We start from the raw sequence: 19700 nt of genomic DNA on the forward strand, positions 1-19700 counted from the left end.
CACACAAAGTTGAACAGGTACAGTTAAAGCAAGAAAAATATCTTACCATGATAGCAGTTCAGGGAATTTATCCTTGTGGAAATAGCAGTTCAGGGAATTTATGCTTGGAAATAGCAGTTAGTAACTAAAAAGAAGAGAAAATTCCCAGCTTCAAATATAAGTGGAGATTCTATTTCTTTCAGAGTTCAGTGTGTAACACTTGAGGTTCATTGGTTGAGAAGAAACCATATTCAAAATGGTCATCACATCCGCTGGCACACACCCAGATGAACAAGATGAGTGTCTATCATCAACGTTTGCTTCCAGATATGTGCGGCAACCTATCCCCAAGTATGTGTCTTTTTTCTTAGAATTTCACATTTAGTTGTTGTTGGTCCATTCCGTGGAGGAAAGCGTAGAGAGCAGAAAAAGAGAGAGGAAGTTTGATTTCTATTGAATGAGCTCTCTTTGTTGTGATGGGGTTGGGGTGGAAATGCTGAATGCAGGTTCAAGATGCCAGATAACTCTATACCAAAGGATGCTGCTTATCAGTTAATAAACGATGAGTTGATGTTGGATGGCTTACCAAGGCTCAACTTGGCCTCATTTGTGACCACTTGGATGGAGCCCGAGTGTGAGAAGCTCATATTGGCCTCACTTAACAAGAACTATGTTGACATGGATGAGTATCCTGTCACCACTGAGCTTCAGGTCTGCCACTTTGCCTAGTAATTTTGTGTCTTCATATGATCATAACATATTGGTCTTCATTTTCTCTTAATTTAATGAATTAACAAGCAATCATCTTTAACTTTTAGATTAATAGAAAATATAAGATAAGGATAAGGTGAAACTCTTTTAGAGTTAGTTTTGGAGTAACTTGATTCTTCTTCTTCTTTGAGATATGTTCTGGAACCAAAATCTTGAATGGACTGCAATATCAATGCTTTTGGAGTCTTTGCAATGACTGGTACATTAAAAGTTTTGTTGAATTCTGCAGAATCGGTGTGTCAATATAATAGCAAATCTATTTCATGCTCCTCTAAGTGAACAAGAGACTGCAGTAGGTGTTGGAACTGTGGGATCATCTGAGGCAATAATGTTAGCAGGTTTGGCTTTCAAAAGGAAATGGCAGACAAAGAGAAAAGCAGAAGGCAAACCATATGATAAGCCCAACATAGTTACTGGGGCTAATGTGCAGGTGTGTTTACCAGTATCCATAACTACCTTTTAACTATGTGCCAGATTTTGGGGCCTTTAGACCTCAATGTATGATATTCTCTTAAATTTTCTTCACAGGTTTGTTGGGAAAAATTTGCAAGGTACTTTGAGGTAGAGCTCAAGGAAGTGAAACTCACTGAGGGATACTATGTGATGGACCCAGTGAAAGCAGTTGAAATGGTGGATGAGAACACCATCTGTGTTGCAGCCATTTTGGGGTCAACTATGACTGGAGAATTTGAGGATGTGAAACTTCTCAATGAACTTCTCACTGAAAAGAACAAGAAGACAGGTTGGGATACCCCAATTCATGTAGATGCTGCCAGTGGGGGATTTATTGCTCCATTTCTCTACCCTGATCTAGAGTGGGATTTTCGTTTGCCATTGGTGAAAAGCATCAATGTTAGTGGTCACAAGTATGGTCTTGTCTACCCTGGTGTTGGTTGGGTTGTCTGGAAGAGTAAGGATGACTTGCCAGATGAACTTGTTTTTCACATCAATTATCTTGGATCTGATCAGCCAACTTTCACATTGAATTTCTCCAAAGGTAGTATGAGCTATTTGATCTTTTATGCAATTAGTGTATTTACATGTATTATTTTCTGTTGTCTTTCTCGTGTAAGTGTGTTTCTTTTAACAGGATCAAGTCAAATCATTGCTCAGTATTACCAATTTATTCGGCTTGGCTTTGAGGTAATCATTGCTCACTTGTTTAAAAGTGTATTACAGAGACATGTTGTGCAAAACCTATTTTGTCTTATGTTTTTTGCTATTCTTGTTGACAAAAAGGGTTACAAAAACATCATGGAAAATTGCTGGGACAATGCAAGAACTCTGAGGAAAGGAATTGAGAGAACAGGGAGGTTCAACATCATCTCGAAGGACATAGGGGTGCCACTTGTGGCCTTCTCCTTGAAAGACAGTAGCCAGCACTCGGTGTTTGAGATATCAGACCAGCTGAGAAAATATGGGTGGATAGTTCCAGCCTACACAATGCCACCAGATGCAGAGCACATTGCAGTTCTGAGGGTGGTGGTGAGGGAGGATTTCAACCATGGTTTGGCTGAGAGACTGGCTGCAGACATAGACAAGGTTGTGAAGCTCTTAGACACACTTCCTAGCCCCATCACAACCGATGCTGCTCATGTCACACCCATCACCACTGATCCTAATCAGAAGGTCAAGAAGAGTGATATAGAGACTCAGAGAGAGATTTCTATCTACTGGAAGAGACTTCTGGAGGGGAAGAAACTTGGAGCATGCTAGCCTTTTGGCCACTTTGATGTGGTGATTTATTATCATTGTGCATGTTGTGTGTGTGTAATGGCTATGTAGCAATAAGCAATGCCAATGCATGACAGATTCTAATAGCCTGTGTTGTTCTTGCCTAAGACAGTTTTTCTAACCATGAAAAGCCACTGTTATCATATAATGCATGAGTTGTTTTTTAACGAAGGAAAAGACCAGAAACAATGTTACATTACACACTTTAACGTTCTTTTCATGTTTAAGATGTAATACAAGGATAAAATAGTTATAAAATTATAACTTTTTATATTTTTAAAAAAAAAAGAGAGTAAAAAATAAATAAAAAATAAGATCAAATAAATTTAAAAAATTTATGTGTTTCAAACATAAGTGGAGAAAAAAAAAACAGAGAAGAAGAATATTGTGTTGTTTAATTAAGATGGAATGAGAAAAATGAAAAGAAAATGTAAGGAGAGTAATGGAATAAATGAGAAAATATTTGTTGGTGTTGTTTAAGTTTGGTAAATGAATATTTAATGTAGGTTTTATAAATCAGTTTCAATATTCAATAAATTATACTTACTCTGTCAAACGTGCTTATCACTGGTTATAGACTGTAATTCTTGTTAGGTGTTTGTGACTAATTTCACCTAATGACAATTAGACAAAACAACCTATTTAAAAAACAAATACAAATTGAATGATTTCATTGACTAAGATTTAACAAGTGAGGTGTGGACAATAAAAAAAATTAGAATTTGCTTGAAAAATATTAGTTCAAAGAAAACATTTAGATAGAGAGGTGATAACACATGTCCATTCTTTCAGACATTTAAGGTAATTTCAAAATCTCTAATTAAATAAAAAAAATGAAATGAACTATTAAAAAATAAATTTTAAATTTAATTCAAGTCTAATAAATAATAAATTTAGTTAATTCAATCTCATAAAATTAATTTATAAGATAAAATTTACATTTATTTATAAATTATAAATTAGTCTTATTATTAATAAATGTGAAATTTTTAATATAAATAATACAAAATTATTATTTTAAAATTTTAGGTTAAATATATTGTAAGTTTTTTCTAAAACCAATAATATCAAAAGTAATAAGTGAAAGATTCACATTATGTTTTATTTAGAGTGCATCTGCTTTTTAAGATGAATTTGAGAGAATGTATTGAAAGGAAACGAGAAAAATTTCATCATATTTTAAAATACTCAAATAAAAACAAACAAAATATTAGAGTTTAAATATATGCATATATATTGAAATTTAAAAATTAAAAGAAAAAGTCAATTTTTTATAAGACTATAATTTTGTTTTAGAAACTTAAATTAGGTAATTTTCCTTTTACTCAACTATAATTCACACCTTGAATTGAGTTGATTCAAGGCTTATTGAATAAGTATTTTTTACTGTCTACAATACATATAATCCGAGGAATATAATTAAATTCAATGGATTAAAATTAACATAATTTATTTTTTTCTTCACAGTTAAACGAAAGTACAATTTTAATTCGTATAAAAATATAATTACCACTAACCTTGTATCTATTTTTTGTTAATCATTACATAAGGTTAAAAAAACATTAGTCTCAAAAATATAAAACTAAAAAACTAAAACTATATATATAAAAAAAATATGAAATCAAAATCGGATTCAACTCTAAATTAAATTCATATATAGGTAGATACACAAATTATTCATGGTCTCCATCTTCAAAAATAAAAATAATGGCACGATTTTCTTTATTAAAAAATCACCAACATCACATACAAAAAAAAAAATCATATTAATTATAATAAAATGTGAGAAAATATTGCACAAACACTGCATTTCCTTCTCCCCTTTTTGTAGTGGAGGCGTCGCTGCTGCCGTTTTGAAGCATCAGCTTCCTCCGCAGTAAGCTCTGCTATCTCTCGTTCCCTCTGTTCCTAATCACCGAAGGGCAATTCCACACTTACCCAGATATCAAAACTCCATCTTTTTCATCTACTACTAATTTCTGAACCCACTCTCACTCTCCTTTCATTGCCTTCAACTCCCACACCAAAATTACAATGATGGGTATGTTTCGTAGGTACATGAATTATCTGAAAACTCCTTCATTTTCATTGTGCATCCACCATTATCGTCAAATCTTCAGAAACAAAGTTCTCACACAAGTTGAAACAACACTTCACTCAACAAGGTTTTCACCCTCTCATTATTCTGTTCATTGCCAAAGGCCATTGTTATTTGATAATAAAAATTCTCGTGTGCGCTTCATTCAATATTCATTGCCCTTGAACTGTTATATTGCTTGTTATATCTCCAATCGTAATTACTGTTCAGAAATTGTTTTCATGAATCAAGATCTTAGTTGTTGTGAGAGTGAAATTGATCAGGTGTGTAGCACAATGGTGGAGGATAGTGGTTTAGAAAGCGATGTTGGTAAGGTGTATAGCACGATGGTGGAGGGTAGTGGTTTAGAAAGTGACGCTGATAAGGTTTATAACACTATAATGGATAATTTAATTGGATTTAACAATTTGGAGGAGGCTCTTGGCCAATTGGGGATCCCATTGTCCACTCCTTTGGTTATTGGGGTGCTGCATAAGTTTAGATATGATGAAAAAATTGCATTTAGGTTCTTCACTTGGGCTGGTCATCAGGAGAATTATTCACACGAGCGCCGTGCTTATAATGATATGATGGACATCCTATCTAGTACTAAGTACAAGGTGAAACAGTTTCGGATAGTTTGTGATATGTTGGAATATATGAAGAGGAATGACAAGATTACTGTTCCGGTTGAAGTTCTGATGACGATTTTGAGAAAGTATACTGAGAAGTATCTTACTCATGTGCAGAAGTTTGCAAAGAAGAGGAGGATAAGGGTGAAGACACAACCGGAAATAAATGCATTTAACTTGCTGTTGGATGCTCTGTGCAAGTGTTGTTTGGTTGGGGATGCTGAAGCTCTATATAAGAAAATGAGGAAAACGGTCAAGCCTAATGCAGAAACATATAATATATTAGTTTTTGGGTGGTGTAGGGTTAGAAACCCAACTAGAGGGATGCAACTACTGGAGGAAATGATTCAACTGGGTCATAGACCTGACAATTTCACATACAACACAGCCATTGATACATACTGCAAAGCTGGTATGATAACAGAGGCTGTTGATCTTTTTGAGTTTATGAGAACAAAAGGTTCAACTATATCTTCCCCCACTGCCAAGACTTATGCGATTATAATTGTGGCTCTTGCCCAAAATGATAGAATGGAGGAGTGTTTTAAACTTATAGGGCATATGATTTGCAGTGGTTGTCTTCCTGATGTCACAACATATAAGGAAATAATTGAGGGAATGTGTGTGTGTGGAAAGGTAGATGAAGCTTACAAGTTCTTGGAAGAGATGGGAAACAAGGGTTATCGACCTGATATTGTTACTTATAATTGTTTTCTCAAGGTCCTTTGTGACAATAAGAAGTCTGAGGAAGCCCTTAAATTATATGGAAAAATGATTGAATTGAGTTGCATTCCTAGTGTTCAGACTTACAATATGCTGATTTCAATGTTTTTTAAGATGGATGATCCTGATGGGGCATTTGAGACTTGGCAGGAAATGGATAACAGGGGCTGCAGACCAGACAGTGACACATACTGTGTGATGATCGAGGGGCTATTTAGCTGCAATAAGATGGGAGATGCTTGTTTTCTTTTGGAAGAAGTTATAAACAGAGGAATAAAGTTGCCATATAAAAATTTTGACTCCTTTTTGATGCAATTGTCTGTGATTGGTGATCTCCAGGCGATTCAAAGGCTCTCAGAACATATGAGGAAATTCTATAATCATGGCATGGCTAGACGTTATGCCCTAAGCCAGAAGCGTAAGAGCATGAGTTTAAGAGGGAGATAATAGTTACAAAATTTCTTTCTTGAGTTTGTGCTACCTGTCAGGAACTGAAGGGGCAAAATTAAGAGGGTTCTTCTCATGACAGGTCAGACAAAAATTTTCTGGAAACATGGCAAGTTATAATAGCATTCACTATTTCAGATACCGGCTTAATAAGGCTTGCCTTGCGTATTGGATTCCTTCATGGTGATGACTAGTTGCATCTTTGAACATATTCTATTGGTCATGCTGTTTGCTACCAAGAATTTTTTGCACGAAGAACTGTAAGTCTCTTGATCTTTTCTACCCTCATTTTTAATTCATCTAGAGAAACAATGGAAGCATTCACAGACACATTTTTTTTTTAACAATGTTGGTTAGTTGATGCAGCCTAAAGATGAGAAGATCCATGTATGTATTTTATTGTTACATTTGAGGACAAAGGTTACACTTCTGCACGATGGTAAACTTTATTATCTTCAGCATAAAAATTATAACATTATGAGATTTTATATTGCATTTTGGGAAGCCATGGTTTACTTGGACATTTTAAAGTGCAATTGAAAGGAATATTTCTTCACTTCAACAGTGATGATATATACATATTGTCTTCTAAAATTATTTGTAACATATTATTTTCTTCTTGTATAATACTTGTTCCCATTTATTTTGATGTTTCTTTCAGTAGGAGGCTTTTCTGTTTTGCTGAAGATCCAGTGGTGGTAAAAGGTGGAGTTTAAAACATGTCTGGCCAGTGCTTTGATATATGTGATTAAGATCATTTTCTTCTCTGTGAATGTTTTCTGTGTTTTATAAACCATACAACAAAGATATGGTTGTACATTACAATGTATTGTGCATGGCTATATCATGTTGTAAACTTTGTTGAAAGCTAATATGTAGCAGCCATTCTTAATTTAGCTCTTACATTTTCACAGTAATCCAATGTCAATTTCAAAATGTTATAAGGATAATAAAAGAGATATAGACATGTTTTAAGCTATGGGGACAATGATGTGCTCTCTCTATTGAATGAGAACGTTTGTTTTTTCAACAATAATATTTTAAAAAGATTCTTAAAAAATGTTTTAAGGGAAAGTTATTTTATGTTTTTTAGAAGTTCTTATGGAAAAAGTTGTCCAAATGATCACATTAAGGAACAAATTTGTTTCCCAGTTGTTAGTTTTTCAAATAAAAAATTATAAATTTAATTAAATTTAACACTCATTTGAGTTGCGTCAATTTTGAGCGTTTGAACTGCACCATTTTTCTTATTATATTTTTGAAAAAACACATTTTGTATTAGTGAAAAAAAATCATAAATGAGTAGCACAATTAAATAATAAATGTTAAAAAGTAAAAGAATTATAATTTAATAAACAAATTATTCGTTAAATCTAAGAGTGCATTGGTGAAACCATTAGGATTCTTTTTTTGTGGTGTCGTGTTGGAGATACTAAGAACTTATGAAGTATTTAAGTTGAAAAAAATAAAAATAAATACTGGGAACAGTATGTAAATTTTTTATTTAATAATATATATTAAATATAAATTATATTTAAAAACATCAAATACATGTATTTTAAGGTGGAAAAATCCGACCATTACTTCTTATTCTTAATGAAACTATTTTATCATTAAAATGTAATTTTAGCATTATTTTTTCACTAAAACCATTTGGTATTAGGTTATATTATTTGTTATTAAATTGATCACTTATTTATTTCTTTTAATTTTAAACTCATAAATGACTGAATATTTTAATGCAAATAGATGATGTGAGACATTTTTCTCCCATTCTCGAAACATTTAGTTAGGTTAATTGAAATGGGCTCGCACGTAGCTTTAAATGGGCTTTCTAGTATTCGTTTCTTCCATTTTCCCCCCATTTCTTCCAAACTAAGGATTTTCTAGCGCCAAACCTAATCCTCCTGTCAACACTGGGATTCCAGAGAGAGAAAGAGTGTGTGACAGAGAAATGAATGCTTCAATGAGGAAAAAGGTTCAAAGGAAGTGTAAGATAAGAGGCTACAATCTCAAAGTCGATGCTCTCGACGAGATCCTCTCCTTCGCATCTCGCTTCGAAGGCGACGAGGATGAAGCAATCGATGTTCTCCTCAAAGAGCTTGAAAAATCTCGTAATCACTCTCTCTCTATCCAACTTATTTGTTCAATTTCGATTCTACTTCTGAAATGCTGAACAAATTGCAGTGAAATCCACCATAATCGACAAGGAGACAGTGCACCGTGTGGTGAGCCAACTGCTGGAAGTTGAGGCGGACATGGAGGATAGCTCCGATGCTGGCACCAGCACCTCTTCCGCCATTCGCGTTGTCGATGCGTTTCTCGTCCCGAAGTATAAATATGACACTGTCAGAAAGCAGTTCTACGAGTAAGATTTATAGTTCTGGTTTTTTTGTTGTTTGGTTTGCTCTTTGGAATCGAAGGTTGGCAGGAATTTCCTTTAACGTGAATTTTTTTTTATATTTGAAGATACATTTAGAGGTACAGCGATAAGTGAAATAAGAATGTTTAATAATTTGATTGCAAACTGAAAATGCAACAGAAAATCGAAGCAAAAGGACTATTGAAAATTCGCTATGTTCATATTTTGTTTTTCTGGCTTTTCTTTTATATTTTCCTTCTGATTGAATTGGAATGTACCTAGCTTTGGTTGTTGTTGGTTTTATTGAACTCTTATTCGAGAAATTGGAAGCTTGGTGGAAAAAGAAGTTGGATATTTAACCAAAAGCTGGGGAAATAGACGTCTTGTTGATGAGTTCTATTGTGTAATTATACGACTCATCATCTGCATCCTATTGCACAACAGGTTGTAGTTTGATTGTATATTTTAGATGACTACAGTTAAGCAATTTATAAGAATTTTTGTGTTGGTTGTTGTCTTGCACTTGGACTTGATTAGGCCCATACTTCTGTGTTTCTTGTTTTTGCTCCAGGCATAAGGGCACCTTGTCTATTCATGGAGAAGCATCTGCAAAAGCAGCTTTGTACAGGGATAGGTTTCTGTTGTTGTCCCAGAGGCTCTCTCGTGACCAGCATTTTTCCAAACCTGCTTTTGAATCTGAATTTTCTCATTTCGGGAGTTGTGAGGTAGCATGGGTGTTTCAATTGGCTTTAAAATCAATTCGTCTGTCAGATGTTTTCAAATGCTTACATCCAGGTTTTTTTTTTTTTTGAGGAGAATTAATATATGATTTTATGTTATCCTGCATCAGATATCTCCTATTCAATCTCTGGTTGGGCAAACAGGTAGAAAATGGGTGATGGGCGTAATATCTCAGCTGGAAGATGGTCATTACTATTTGGAAGACCTTACAGCTGCAGTTAAAATTAACTTGTCCAATGCAATATCCTTTAGCGTTTTGACAATAATTTCTTGTATATATTTTGTAAGAGCTACATAATCATTATATATTTTAAACTAAATTGCGTTTTTCTTCCTTGAGAGATTCTTAAATCCAAGTAATTGTACCTTGGTGCAAAGTGCTAAAAGTATAAATGCCATATTTCCATAAAAAAATTGCTGATTTTGTATGCTATAACTCATAACAGCTCAAATTTTATATAAGCGTGAATCTATAATCATCTGTTTCTTTGACTAGCAATACAAGATAACTACAGGACTTTTTTCAGAGAACACTATAGTTGTGGTTGAAGGGGAGATGCTCGTGGAGGGTATTTTTCAGGTTCTTGTTAGCATGCCCTTTTCATTATGTGTTTCATGATATCTTTATTTTGTAAAACTAACATATAAATTATTTTGTGAGGTAAGAAAGCAATGATTTTGTACTTGAAAGATGCTAATAGCTAAGGAATTAATTACTTTAACTTCCATTTTGCGAATGCGTTCTGGCATTCCTAACCTATGTATTGAGGCTTTGGGAATTGTTTCCTATTTAACTTAAATCTTGATAAATGTTGCTTAAATTCTTGGGCTTGTTTGAGTTTTTTAATCACAACAACATAGACCAATTTGTTCTCACTTCTGCTATTTCCACTCTGATTTCTGCATAATCAGTGCATTTTTTTCTCTGCAGGTCTTAACATGTGGATTTCCTCCACTGGAGGATAGAGATAAGTCTCTGAAAGTACTTGCAGGGAATGACTTTTTTGGTGGTGGTACTCTTACAAAAGAGGAAACTGTATCCTTATGTTGCTTTCCTTGTATTCAACTGATCAAGTTTATTATTATTATGAAACCCGAAGTTCTTTATGGTATCATACTCCAATGAAATTGCATCTTTCCTATGCCTTTTAAATAGATTAGACTGGAAGAGATGGAGAAAAGAGCAGTAAATGACATGTTTGTCATACTTTCTGATGTTTGGCTAGACAGTGAAGAGGTACTTTGCAACGTGGATTTGTTTCTCTTCTTTTCTTCGTTTCCTCTGGAATTTTGTTTTTATTATGTAGCTTGATGTAATCTTGATGGTGTTTTTCCTAGAGAAGGCTTTGACAAAGCTAGAGACTGTTCTGGATGGTTTTGAGAGTGTGGAAGTGGTTCCTTCCTTATTTGTTTTCATGGGAAACTTCTGTTCTAGGCCATGTAACCTTTCATTTCATTCTTATTCGAGCCTCAGGTGAATTTCACTTCCCATGCTTGTATTTCATTCCCTAAGAGTGATAACTAGAAGTCTGGAATTAGGGTGTACTACTTAAAAAAGGATATTTTATTATTAGGTGAGAATATAAATAATTAGAAAACTTAATATTCAGAATGCAGTTTGGTAAGCTGGGGGAAATGATTGCTGCCCATACACGGCTGAAAGAGCAGAGTCAATTCCTGTTTATCCCAGGTCCCGATGATGCAGGTATTGACGTTGTTGATTGTTATTGCTCTCGCTCGCTATTTTCTTTATGCGTTATTCATCACTTTTAGCAACTTCTTCCAGGTCCTTCTACTGTTCTTCCTAGATGTGCTCTACCAAAATATTTAACTGAAGAACTCCAAAAGCACATACCCAATGCCATATTTTCAAGCAACCCTTGCAGGTTAACGTTACGTTTAAATATTATTTCGTGAGACACTCATTAATTGTGAATTTTGGGCTCCAAAATTTCCTTGGCAAGCTGATTGTTTATACAACGTGCATCTGTTTGGTTACAGGGTCAAATTTTATACCCAAGAAATTGTATTTTTCCGCCAGGATATGCTGCATAGAATGCGTCGCTCATGTTTGATGTCTCCTTCTACGGAAGAAACTGATGATCATTTTCAACATGTAGTTTTTCCCTCCGGTGTTTTCTACTTTATTTTCTAATAGGTTTTAGTTTCTGGAATTTTTTACAGTATTAGTTTCTAAAATCTAACTCACGGAATTTTGGTTTAAATTGCAGCTTGTTGCTACCATAACCCATCAAAGTCATCTCTGTCCACTGCCCCTTACTGTTCAACCTATCATTTGGAATTATGACCATTGTCTTTATCTTTATCCAACTCCTCACACGGTACTGCTCATATTTGAATTTTTGTTGTGGCAAAGATATTTAAATAATGTCTGGAAATAGAAGTCTACCATGCAAACTGACTGCATATTCCATTTTGGGTAGTGTCGAAATTGAAAGGTCGCAGATTAAAATTGCATGCAATACTGAATTTCTAAACTCATTTTCATTTTTTTTTCATCGTCGTGGGGTATTTGTTAGAATACAGTGGGTAAATTCTGTGTATCTTTGAGCCACTGCATTTTTTAACAATAGTAAACTCTTATTGTTTTGAGAGAGGAAAACCAAATTCAACGCCCCCCCCCCCCAAAAAAAAACTGGAAGTATTGAATTTTTTTTACATCACTGTCTATTCTATTTGGCATCTCTCACATCTCTAGACCTTGAAAATGGTAACCGTAATATGACATTTTCAAAACGACTGGTTTACTTATGTTTTGTCTCAAAGCCACAAAAGAATGTTCTTATGCTGATTATGTTTTGTTGTGATATCTTGATCCAGATAGTTTTGGGTGACAGAAGTCAGCAGAAAGCATTCAAGTACACAGGAATCACTTGTTTTAATACTGGTTCCTTCTCAATTGACAGCACGTTTGTGGCATATCGTCCCTGCTCTCAGGAAGTTGAATTGTCAGCCTTGTAGTAAACTTGGCATAATTAGTGTTGGTCTCATCCTCTTGTCATTAGCATCTCGGACATGCTGGCTTTGCTATTCTTCGTGAGATATGCAACCATTAATAAAGCTGGAAATCTGGAATTGTTTCCTTTTCCACTTGGGAAGATTGAATTCACAGCAGTAAGCTGGAATTCTATTGTATCATATAAATTACGTTGTTAACCAGGCAAAATTGTTGTATGGTAGGTATCTGCTAATCTAGATCTAGTTGAAGCTGTGAATTTTTTATGTAGATAGATACTTCTTGTTAGTGCATAGTACAGAAGATGTGTTTTATATATATAGACTTAGCTACGATATGTAATTGTTGAATAATCAACCAGTTATTTCATGATTTCACAGGCATAGCTTGTTAACAGACTCATCAATTTCCATCATCGTCATAATTTTCAAGCTTTCCAGTCTGCATGTTATGTTTTGATTCGTAGTTTGAAAGTTTTGATCATTAACTATTTTTGCGATGAATTGTTTCGTTAGCCTAGTTTTTTGGGTCGTCCTTGGCGATGCTACCAGCTTGCTTTGAAGGCCACGTGGGTTCTCATGTATTGGGTATTATTACAAGGTGAATATTCTTTTTTCAACTTTATTTTTTCATTGACAAGACTAGGATTTGAATCCGAACAATTTGGACGTTAAGTAATTGTAGGTTCTCTTGCATAATGTATATTTTGTTTATCGTACATATTTAAAATGAACATTTTTCTAGAATGGTTGAATTAAATAGTCATTCTCATGTGGTCTTGGTTCAATCCTAGTGAAATGAATTTCAGCTTGAACGTTATACGAATAATAGGTACGACCGTGACATAATTTCCATCAACATCGTCACTATGAAAAGATAATTCTCAAGCTTTCCTAGTTGTTTTGATAAATAGTTTCAAAGTTATGCTAATTAACAATTTCGGTGAGTATAACTCCCCTGTGTTTTGCATTCTTGTCTATGACGAGTAAAATAATTTGATATCTTCCTTTTATTAAATCAAGAAAAGCATAAATGTATTTCGTTCCTTAAAATTAAAAATTCTCTCCCTTATTAGATGCGTATAACAAGGATCAGAATAGAGCATTACTTAGAGGGTGTATTGTTTTTTATGAAAAATCTCCCCCAAAAAGGGAATTTTGTCCACAGAACATGGCTTTTAAAATAAGTTACATTAACGTTCTTTTACAGAAGATTTAAAAAAGTTAGTTGACAATACTACAAAACTATCTCATTCCGGGGACTAATTTCTATCACAATAATTAATTTAACACAATAAAAATAATAAATTTAATGTTTCATTGATAATATAGCACAACACTTAATATAATTTTTTTCGTGTTAAATCATCCCTTAATTGATTATTACTTTCTAGAACAAACCATTCCGTTTATATTTTGCATTTTAATCATATCAATGTATTCTGAACAAATTTAATCCTCTCCGGATATTGGCATGCCCAATCCTATTCATTGATTGATTAGTTTAACAGTAGTTAGAGATTGTGACTGCAGGAAGAGATTTTGCTGGGCAAAAAATCCTAGTAGAGATGCAGTAGACGATACATGATATACAATCTAATGGTAGTACTGCTGCTCATTAGTGACAATTTATTTTTCTAGCTTTTAGCCTTGCAGTGACCTTACAAGACTGCAGATACCTAAAAAACAGAATCCTTGTTAAGTGGTAACTAAGCTAAATTTTACACATCAGAACATGCTGACCAGAGAATGTCATAATCATTGCCAGCGATAAAATCAGTAGGCTAGCAAAAAGTCCCATGAATAACATGCAAAATTCTAGTCCAGACCACGAAAAACCTAATATGGAACACTATCTAACCCCAATCCTGACTTTCGTTTTCAGATGCTCCACACAAGCACAGCTGCATATAGTGAAAGGAGATGTTGCCATAGCCACAAAAGCTGAAAGCAAGCACTTTACACCTCCACCATTGTGAAACATGGATCAAAACTGTTCGAGAGAAAAATGGTTAAAACTTCCTTCATTACTTGGAATACATGGTGACAGAATATCGCTCAGCTCACTGAATTGACCATTCTTCATTTCACAAATGGCACCCCTGATCTCACTCTTCGGGCATATTGCTCATACTCTCTTCCAAAAAACTGTCTCAAAAAGAATTCTTCGTAAGGTATTCGCTTAGAAAAAAATCGCCAGACAACAGCTGCAAATGCAATAGTTGATATGGGATTGCAAAGCATTATTTGAGTGCCAACAGACCAAACGAGGAACCCACAGTACCCTGGATGACGAATATATCCATATATGCCATGGGTAATCAGCTTGTGATCATTGTCGTGGTATATCTTTATAAGATGTGTAAAGGCTTTCCAAGCTGTCAAAATTCCCATCTTCCTTACAATTTCCCCAATCACAACCAGTGCCAGACCCAAATTACTGAGCACCCAGTGTTCCTTCATCTCCGGTACTAAAATAATCTCAATGATGTATTCAAGCACCGAAAAGATCATCGCCAGAACATAGTGTCTGCTAACCAAAAGTGACTTCAGAGTTATATTTGATCTCCCATGAATGACAGCTGCTAGCAAATATTCAGAACCGTGAAAGAAGACAATTGCAAAGAGCATTTGAGATAACTGTCTGGAAGCTGTGTAGCTAAGGATTTCTGTCATTTTGTTCAAACAGAGTCAATCAGTATAGCTTGTTTGCAGTCTGGTTAGTTTAAATGTATTTTGATTTGCCACAAAAAGACTTGGCTGATGAGGTACAAGTCAGACCTGAAAAATGCAATTTGTAATGTAAAATCAGTATTGGAAATTCAATTCCATCACCAAGAAAATGCTTCAAGTAGGACATCTGTAAAAAATTAGATAAGGATGGATCAAAACAATAGTCAGGGACTAAGACAGGATTTATTAAGATAAACTGATGCAAAAGCACTTGAATGAAAAAAAAATGCGTATGTTAAAAATCAACTTCTGAAGAAGCTAGTACGATAGAATGTTTACAATGCAAGTACTCATTTTAGTTTTTAACTTCAATTTGTCTTCTCCTATAAGTGTTTCTGGAGTAGTTTATGCGAAAATAAAGATACTGGTTCCAGTTTCAGAATCCTGTCATGGTGTTTGGAAGGCATTACCACAGTTATCAGCGGATTCACGAGCCAGATAAATTATAACAGAGGCAACCAAACCTTAATCCACAAGGAAGGGTTGCATGAACAGATCAAACAACAATACACGATTCTATAAAAAAATAATCTATTTTTCAACATGTGTCATGTCATAATATTCAATCACAACCACCAATAAAAGAAAAGGCCTCTCTATAAAGATCCCAATCAACTTAGAACTTCGTCAAATATTCATGACAAGCTAAATAAATTACCTTCCAAATTTCAGTAGCGTTAATTTCTACTTTTACCTCGTTCTTTCGGTAAATAAAACATCCTTTCCTAGAAATTGACGAGGGTTATCTAGAACAACCTTAAAAAATGAAATTGCCCACAAATTTACAGTATAACATGACAATACATCACATGAATTAACCAAAAACGCACACGCCAATTATCAACACGATAATTGCACTTCCACAATAGGCGAATGAATAAAAAAAAATCTATTTCTTATAGTCACTGTATAACGAATACCCTATACCCTTTCCAGTTCCCAGAATTATAGTTGATTAAAATACATAATGAAAACAAAAAAGAAAGAAAGAAAGAAAAAGGTACCAATCTAAGAATCTAAACAACAAAAGAAGAGAGAAAGGAATTTCAACAGGTATCTGGTTTAAAAATCGAAACTTCCAGATTCGTACCTTGTCGGAATTGTTCAAATCGCAACTTGGTAGAACAATGATTGACCTTGGCGAATGGGGAAGATTTGGAGCCAAATAACTGTTGAAAACCCTAATTCCGGAACAAGAAGATGACTTGCACAAGCTTAATAGACATACCATTTATTTAGAAATAGCTTTCTTTTTTTGCACTTTGTTATCGATTTTTTCCCTAATATAACTCTTGAAATCTGTGTCGTGTGTTACATGTGAAAGAGTAAGATTTCCAAAAAATATACTTTAAAAAATTAAGAAAATATATATTGTGTAGTGTTTATTTAGAAAATATACACATGCATATTAAGTTAATTTTTAAATATTTAGTGCATATCAAATATGATTTATTAAAATTAAGAAAAATAATTAAATATATTTTTAAATAAGCATGTGTTGTCTAATCAAAAATATTAAAAGGCTTAATTGTTTACTTGGTCCCTATATTAAGTGGATTTTTTCACTTTAGTACCCGATTTTAAAAGTGTATTCATTGGATTCTAAAGTTGTATAAATTGTATGAATTAAGTCTCTTCCGTTAAATTGGCATAAACGGAGTTAACTTCGCGCTGACGTGTTCCTCTACACATTCCCCTTCCTTCCTCTCGGCTTGACACTCTACGGTTCGATTCAAAAATTCCTCTGTCGTTCGGTGAAAAATTCTCCTTCCCTCTTCTCGGCTTGACACTCTGCCGTTCGGCTTGACTTCCTTCCTTCCTTCATCCGACGCTCGGCCACTATGTGCAACTGATTCACCCACCTCGTTACTGTCATGCCTTGCACGTGTTACAAAAACCCCTAATCAAAAAAGCACTGCGAAGAAGCTACACTCATCTTCACCAGAAATCTCCATGGCTTTGCGTAACCAGGGCACCACCGGCCCACCCCCTTCTCCATCATTCTCGCGCAACAACCTTCATTGCGAAACATTCACCAACCTAAATCGCGCTGCTGTTTGTAACAGATGGAACAGTGAAAGAGACTGATGCACCGAACGGTAGAGGACGCTTGAACCGAATGGTCGAGGACCTCCGCATCGAACGGCCGAATACTGATTCACCGAACGGTAGAGTAACGGGTGAAGAGACAGTTTCAATGAAAGGTAGAGGACGCTTGAACTGAACGACCGAAAAAAGTGCCGTCAGCGCAGAGTTAACTCTGTTTATGCCAATTTAATGAAAGAGACTTAATTCATATAATTTTAACAACTTTAGGACCCAATGTATACACTTTTAAAACCGAATACTAAACTGAAAAAACCCACTTAACATAAGAACCGGGTAAGCAATTAAGCCATATTAAAATAACTAAAAATACATCCTAGATCAATAGGAAGGTTTGTAAAAGCAATAACTAAGTTGAATTGGCTTTCAAATGGGTAAAAGCTAGATTGATCAAGTAAATTCTTAAAGCATTAATACCAAAACAAAATATTTTGATGAATAATTTCCAACAAAATTCTTAAAGCATTTATATTCATATTCCTAGTGCTTCTTACTATACCCTGTAATTTTTATGTCACTTTCATAACTATAGAAAAAATTATGGTATCTTTTTCTTTCATATTATCTTTTAGATTCTTGAAACTCGTTGAATGAACCTTTTAATAAATGTTATAATAAAAAAATAGTAAAGTTGTGTTTTTAAAAATATAGTCCAAATTTATAAGATTGATTATTAGATATTGAATTGTTTAAAAAATGTAAACTCCTACCATAAATTTTAAAACATATATTCTTTTATTTTAAATTAGATAAGGTATTATTTCATATATTATTTCACTTTTCAGTTTTATCTTTTAGATTTTAAATATGCATATAATTATTATTATGTAAATAATAAGGTTATTAAAAAACAATTTTTTTTATGATATTAAGAGTCATCTTGAATGTTAATGACACCTCTAAAAGTAGTATTAACTATTTCATTACTAATGTATCAATTATGTTGTGTTCGTTTGAAGTTAATTTTCAATAGTACAGAAGATGGATTAGAAAATAACATCATGTTTGTTTACGTAAATCTACATATATTTCTTAGTTTTTGGTTTCACCAATTCAAAGTTGATTATATGTTGTTCACCTTCACTTAAGATTACAATTTTGTTGTTGTTCTTATTTATGTTGATCATATACTTTTGGGTGACAATAACATATTTATTTGTGATCAGATTAATCATCATTTTATGTATAAAATCACAATTTCATCAACATATGTATTTATCTAAATGATCATTTGTTGAGACTTTGACAAGTGTACCAAATCGTTTCAAGTAATAAATCGGTAAGATCGGATATCGTTTCCCAAGAGACTCGTGTCACCAAATAATTGTATAATTTCGAACTAACTTAGACTAAAGAATGATTCCATAATTTGGGTTTTTATGCAATTAAAGTAAAGATGAAACATAAATAATAAAAGTGATATTTGATGACTCAAACACTTGGAAACGGATAAGATTAAAAGTAATATGAATTGATATTGTTGGAGTATGACTTCACCTACCTCACTCTCATGCATGTAAATTTACACCTTCTTCATTTACTTACTAATGTCAATCTTCTAATTTACTCAAACTCAATCATTTGGTAGAGAAAGCCTAGACTTCCTTATTAAGCTCCAATTCCTTGAAAAACCTAACAAGTTAATCCGCTTTAAGACTTGAGACCTAAGACAACCAAAATTTCAAATTATATCCCTAGATACAATTCCCTTTGGGTAATTTGTTTCAGTTCTAGGTTCACACAATATTTTCCAACATCAAGCAAACCCTAAAATCATGCCATGGATAGCAATGTCACAACAAGCTTTAAGAGAAGGAACAAAATACTAGCAATCATGAAAGAAGCATCAATTCAAAACAGTAATAATACATAAGAGTTCTGTGGCTGCATCAATCCCCCAACAACAATAAAACTAGCTCTCCATGAATGGAGAGCTTGAGCTTACAACAATGATGGAAATGGAAGAACAAAGAAGACCCAAGGAAGAAGATGGACTGTTCCCACAACTCCTAGCTCACCTCCAAGTTCTCCAAATGAGAGAAAACACGTATGGGTGTCCAAAGATGCAAAGCCCTTCGAGTTTCAGCCCTAAATAGACCAAATTTGCCACATCAGCATCGCCACTACTCAGCTGCACCCCAGCGACAGCAAGTCGAGATGAATGGGGCTCAGCTGCACGCCAGCTGCACCCCAGCCACATCACTTATGTTCAATGTTCTTCTTTTCACACTTCTTCTTGCTTATGTGGTTCTTTGATTCTTTGGATTGGCGCATAAGCTTCATGTGAGTGATCTCCAAGTAAAAAGTGGGAATTAGTGATGAAATTAAATCAATGCAACTCAAGATGTAACTACTTAAAAACACAATAAAATGAGGCATAAAGAAGGTGGAAAGCTAAGAAAAAATTGATTTTGTTTAC

At 34.1% G+C, this 19700-nt stretch overlaps 4 protein-coding genes across 7 annotated transcripts; 3 read left to right on the forward strand and 1 right to left on the reverse strand.

Annotated features, from left to right (window-relative positions):
* On the forward strand, positions 1-2570 carry LOC108344718 (glutamate decarboxylase 5). Its single transcript, XM_017583188.2, has 6 exons — positions 1-330; positions 486-690; positions 980-1180; positions 1279-1747; positions 1841-1893; positions 1990-2570. The coding sequence occupies exons 1-6, from the start codon at positions 236-238 to the stop codon at positions 2464-2466; spliced, it is 1500 nt and encodes a 499-aa protein (XP_017438677.1). The 5' UTR covers positions 1-235; the 3' UTR covers positions 2467-2570.
* Positions 2571-4280: 1710 nt separating this feature from the next.
* Positions 4281-7255, forward strand: LOC108343896 (pentatricopeptide repeat-containing protein At1g73400, mitochondrial). Of its 2 annotated transcripts, none has more exons than XM_017582327.2 (3): positions 4281-6623; positions 6721-6802; positions 7025-7255. In XM_017582327.2, the coding sequence occupies exon 1, from the start codon at positions 4519-4521 to the stop codon at positions 6361-6363; it is 1845 nt and encodes a 614-aa protein (XP_017437816.1). In that variant the 5' UTR covers positions 4281-4518; the 3' UTR covers positions 6364-6623; positions 6721-6802; positions 7025-7255. The 2 variants fall into 2 exon arrangements, with proteins under 2 accessions (XP_017437816.1, XP_017437817.1); XM_017582328.2 differs by having other exon boundaries at positions 6730-6802.
* A 958-nt stretch (positions 7256-8213) lies between these two features.
* Positions 8214-12858, forward strand: LOC108343897 (DNA polymerase epsilon subunit B). 2 transcript variants are annotated; one of them, XM_017582329.2, is made up of 13 exons: positions 8215-8477; positions 8551-8731; positions 9297-9450; positions 9576-9707; positions 9969-10046; positions 10398-10502; positions 10623-10703; positions 10810-10940; positions 11077-11171; positions 11253-11352; positions 11468-11582; positions 11698-11808; positions 12308-12858. In XM_017582329.2, exons 1-13 carry the CDS (start codon positions 8318-8320, stop codon positions 12446-12448), a joined length of 1584 nt encoding a protein of 527 aa, XP_017437818.1. In that variant the 5' UTR covers positions 8215-8317; the 3' UTR covers positions 12449-12858. The 2 variants fall into 2 exon arrangements, with proteins under 2 accessions (XP_052722973.1, XP_017437818.1); XM_052867013.1 differs by lacking the exons at positions 9576-9707; positions 9969-10046 and having other exon boundaries at positions 8214-8477.
* A 1174-nt stretch (positions 12859-14032) lies between these two features.
* LOC108344723 (protein-S-isoprenylcysteine O-methyltransferase A) lies at positions 14033-16446 on the reverse strand. Of its 2 annotated transcripts, XM_017583193.2 has the most exons (3): positions 16266-16446; positions 15224-15302; positions 14033-15111 (listed from the first exon to the last, which is right to left on the reverse strand). In XM_017583193.2, exons 1-3 carry the CDS (start codon positions 16404-16406, stop codon positions 14525-14527), a joined length of 807 nt encoding a protein of 268 aa, XP_017438682.1. In that variant the 5' UTR covers positions 16407-16446; the 3' UTR covers positions 14033-14524. The 2 variants fall into 2 exon arrangements, with proteins under 2 accessions (XP_017438682.1, XP_017438683.1); XM_017583194.2 differs by lacking the exon at positions 15224-15302 and having other exon boundaries at positions 14033-15223; positions 16266-16404.
* Between the last annotated feature and the right edge of the window lie 3254 nt (positions 16447-19700).

Source organism: Vigna angularis, chromosome 8 (assembly GCF_016808095.1).
Source record: "Vigna angularis cultivar LongXiaoDou No.4 chromosome 8, ASM1680809v1, whole genome shotgun sequence".
Lineage (NCBI taxonomy): Eukaryota > Viridiplantae > Streptophyta > Magnoliopsida > Fabales > Fabaceae > Vigna > Vigna angularis.

Excerpts from the sequence above, each read along its gene's own strand:
- LOC108344718 (XM_017583188.2), top strand. The coding sequence starts at position 236 with ATGGTCATCACATCCGCTGGCACACACCCAGATGAACAAGATGAGTGT. Across the intron at positions 331-485 it reads GTGCGGCAACCTATCCCCAA|GTTCAAGATGCCAGATAACT; the intron begins GTATGTGTCTTT and ends TGCTGAATGCAG. Across the intron at positions 1,894-1,989 it reads TTATTCGGCTTGGCTTTGAG|GGTTACAAAAACATCATGGA; the intron begins GTAATCATTGCT and ends GTTGACAAAAAG.
- LOC108344723 (XM_017583193.2), bottom strand. The coding sequence starts at position 16,406 with ATGGTATGTCTATTAAGCTTGTGCAAGTCATCTTCTTGTTCCGGAATT. Across the intron at positions 15,303-16,265 it reads ATTTGAACAATTCCGACAAG|ATGTCCTACTTGAAGCATTT; the intron begins GTACGAATCTGG and ends AATTTTTTACAG. Across the intron at positions 15,112-15,223 it reads TTACAAATTGCATTTTTCAG|AAATCCTTAGCTACACAGCT; the intron begins GTCTGACTTGTA and ends ACAAAATGACAG.
- LOC108343896 (XM_017582327.2), top strand. The coding sequence starts at position 4,519 with ATGATGGGTATGTTTCGTAGGTACATGAATTATCTGAAAACTCCTTCA.
- LOC108343897 (XM_017582329.2), top strand. The coding sequence starts at position 8,318 with ATGAATGCTTCAATGAGGAAAAAGGTTCAAAGGAAGTGTAAGATAAGA. Across the intron at positions 9,451-9,575 it reads CTCATTTCGGGAGTTGTGAG|ATATCTCCTATTCAATCTCT; the intron begins GTAGCATGGGTG and ends ATCCTGCATCAG. Across the intron at positions 9,708-9,968 it reads AAATTAACTTGTCCAATGCA|AAGATAACTACAGGACTTTT; the intron begins ATATCCTTTAGC and ends GACTAGCAATAC.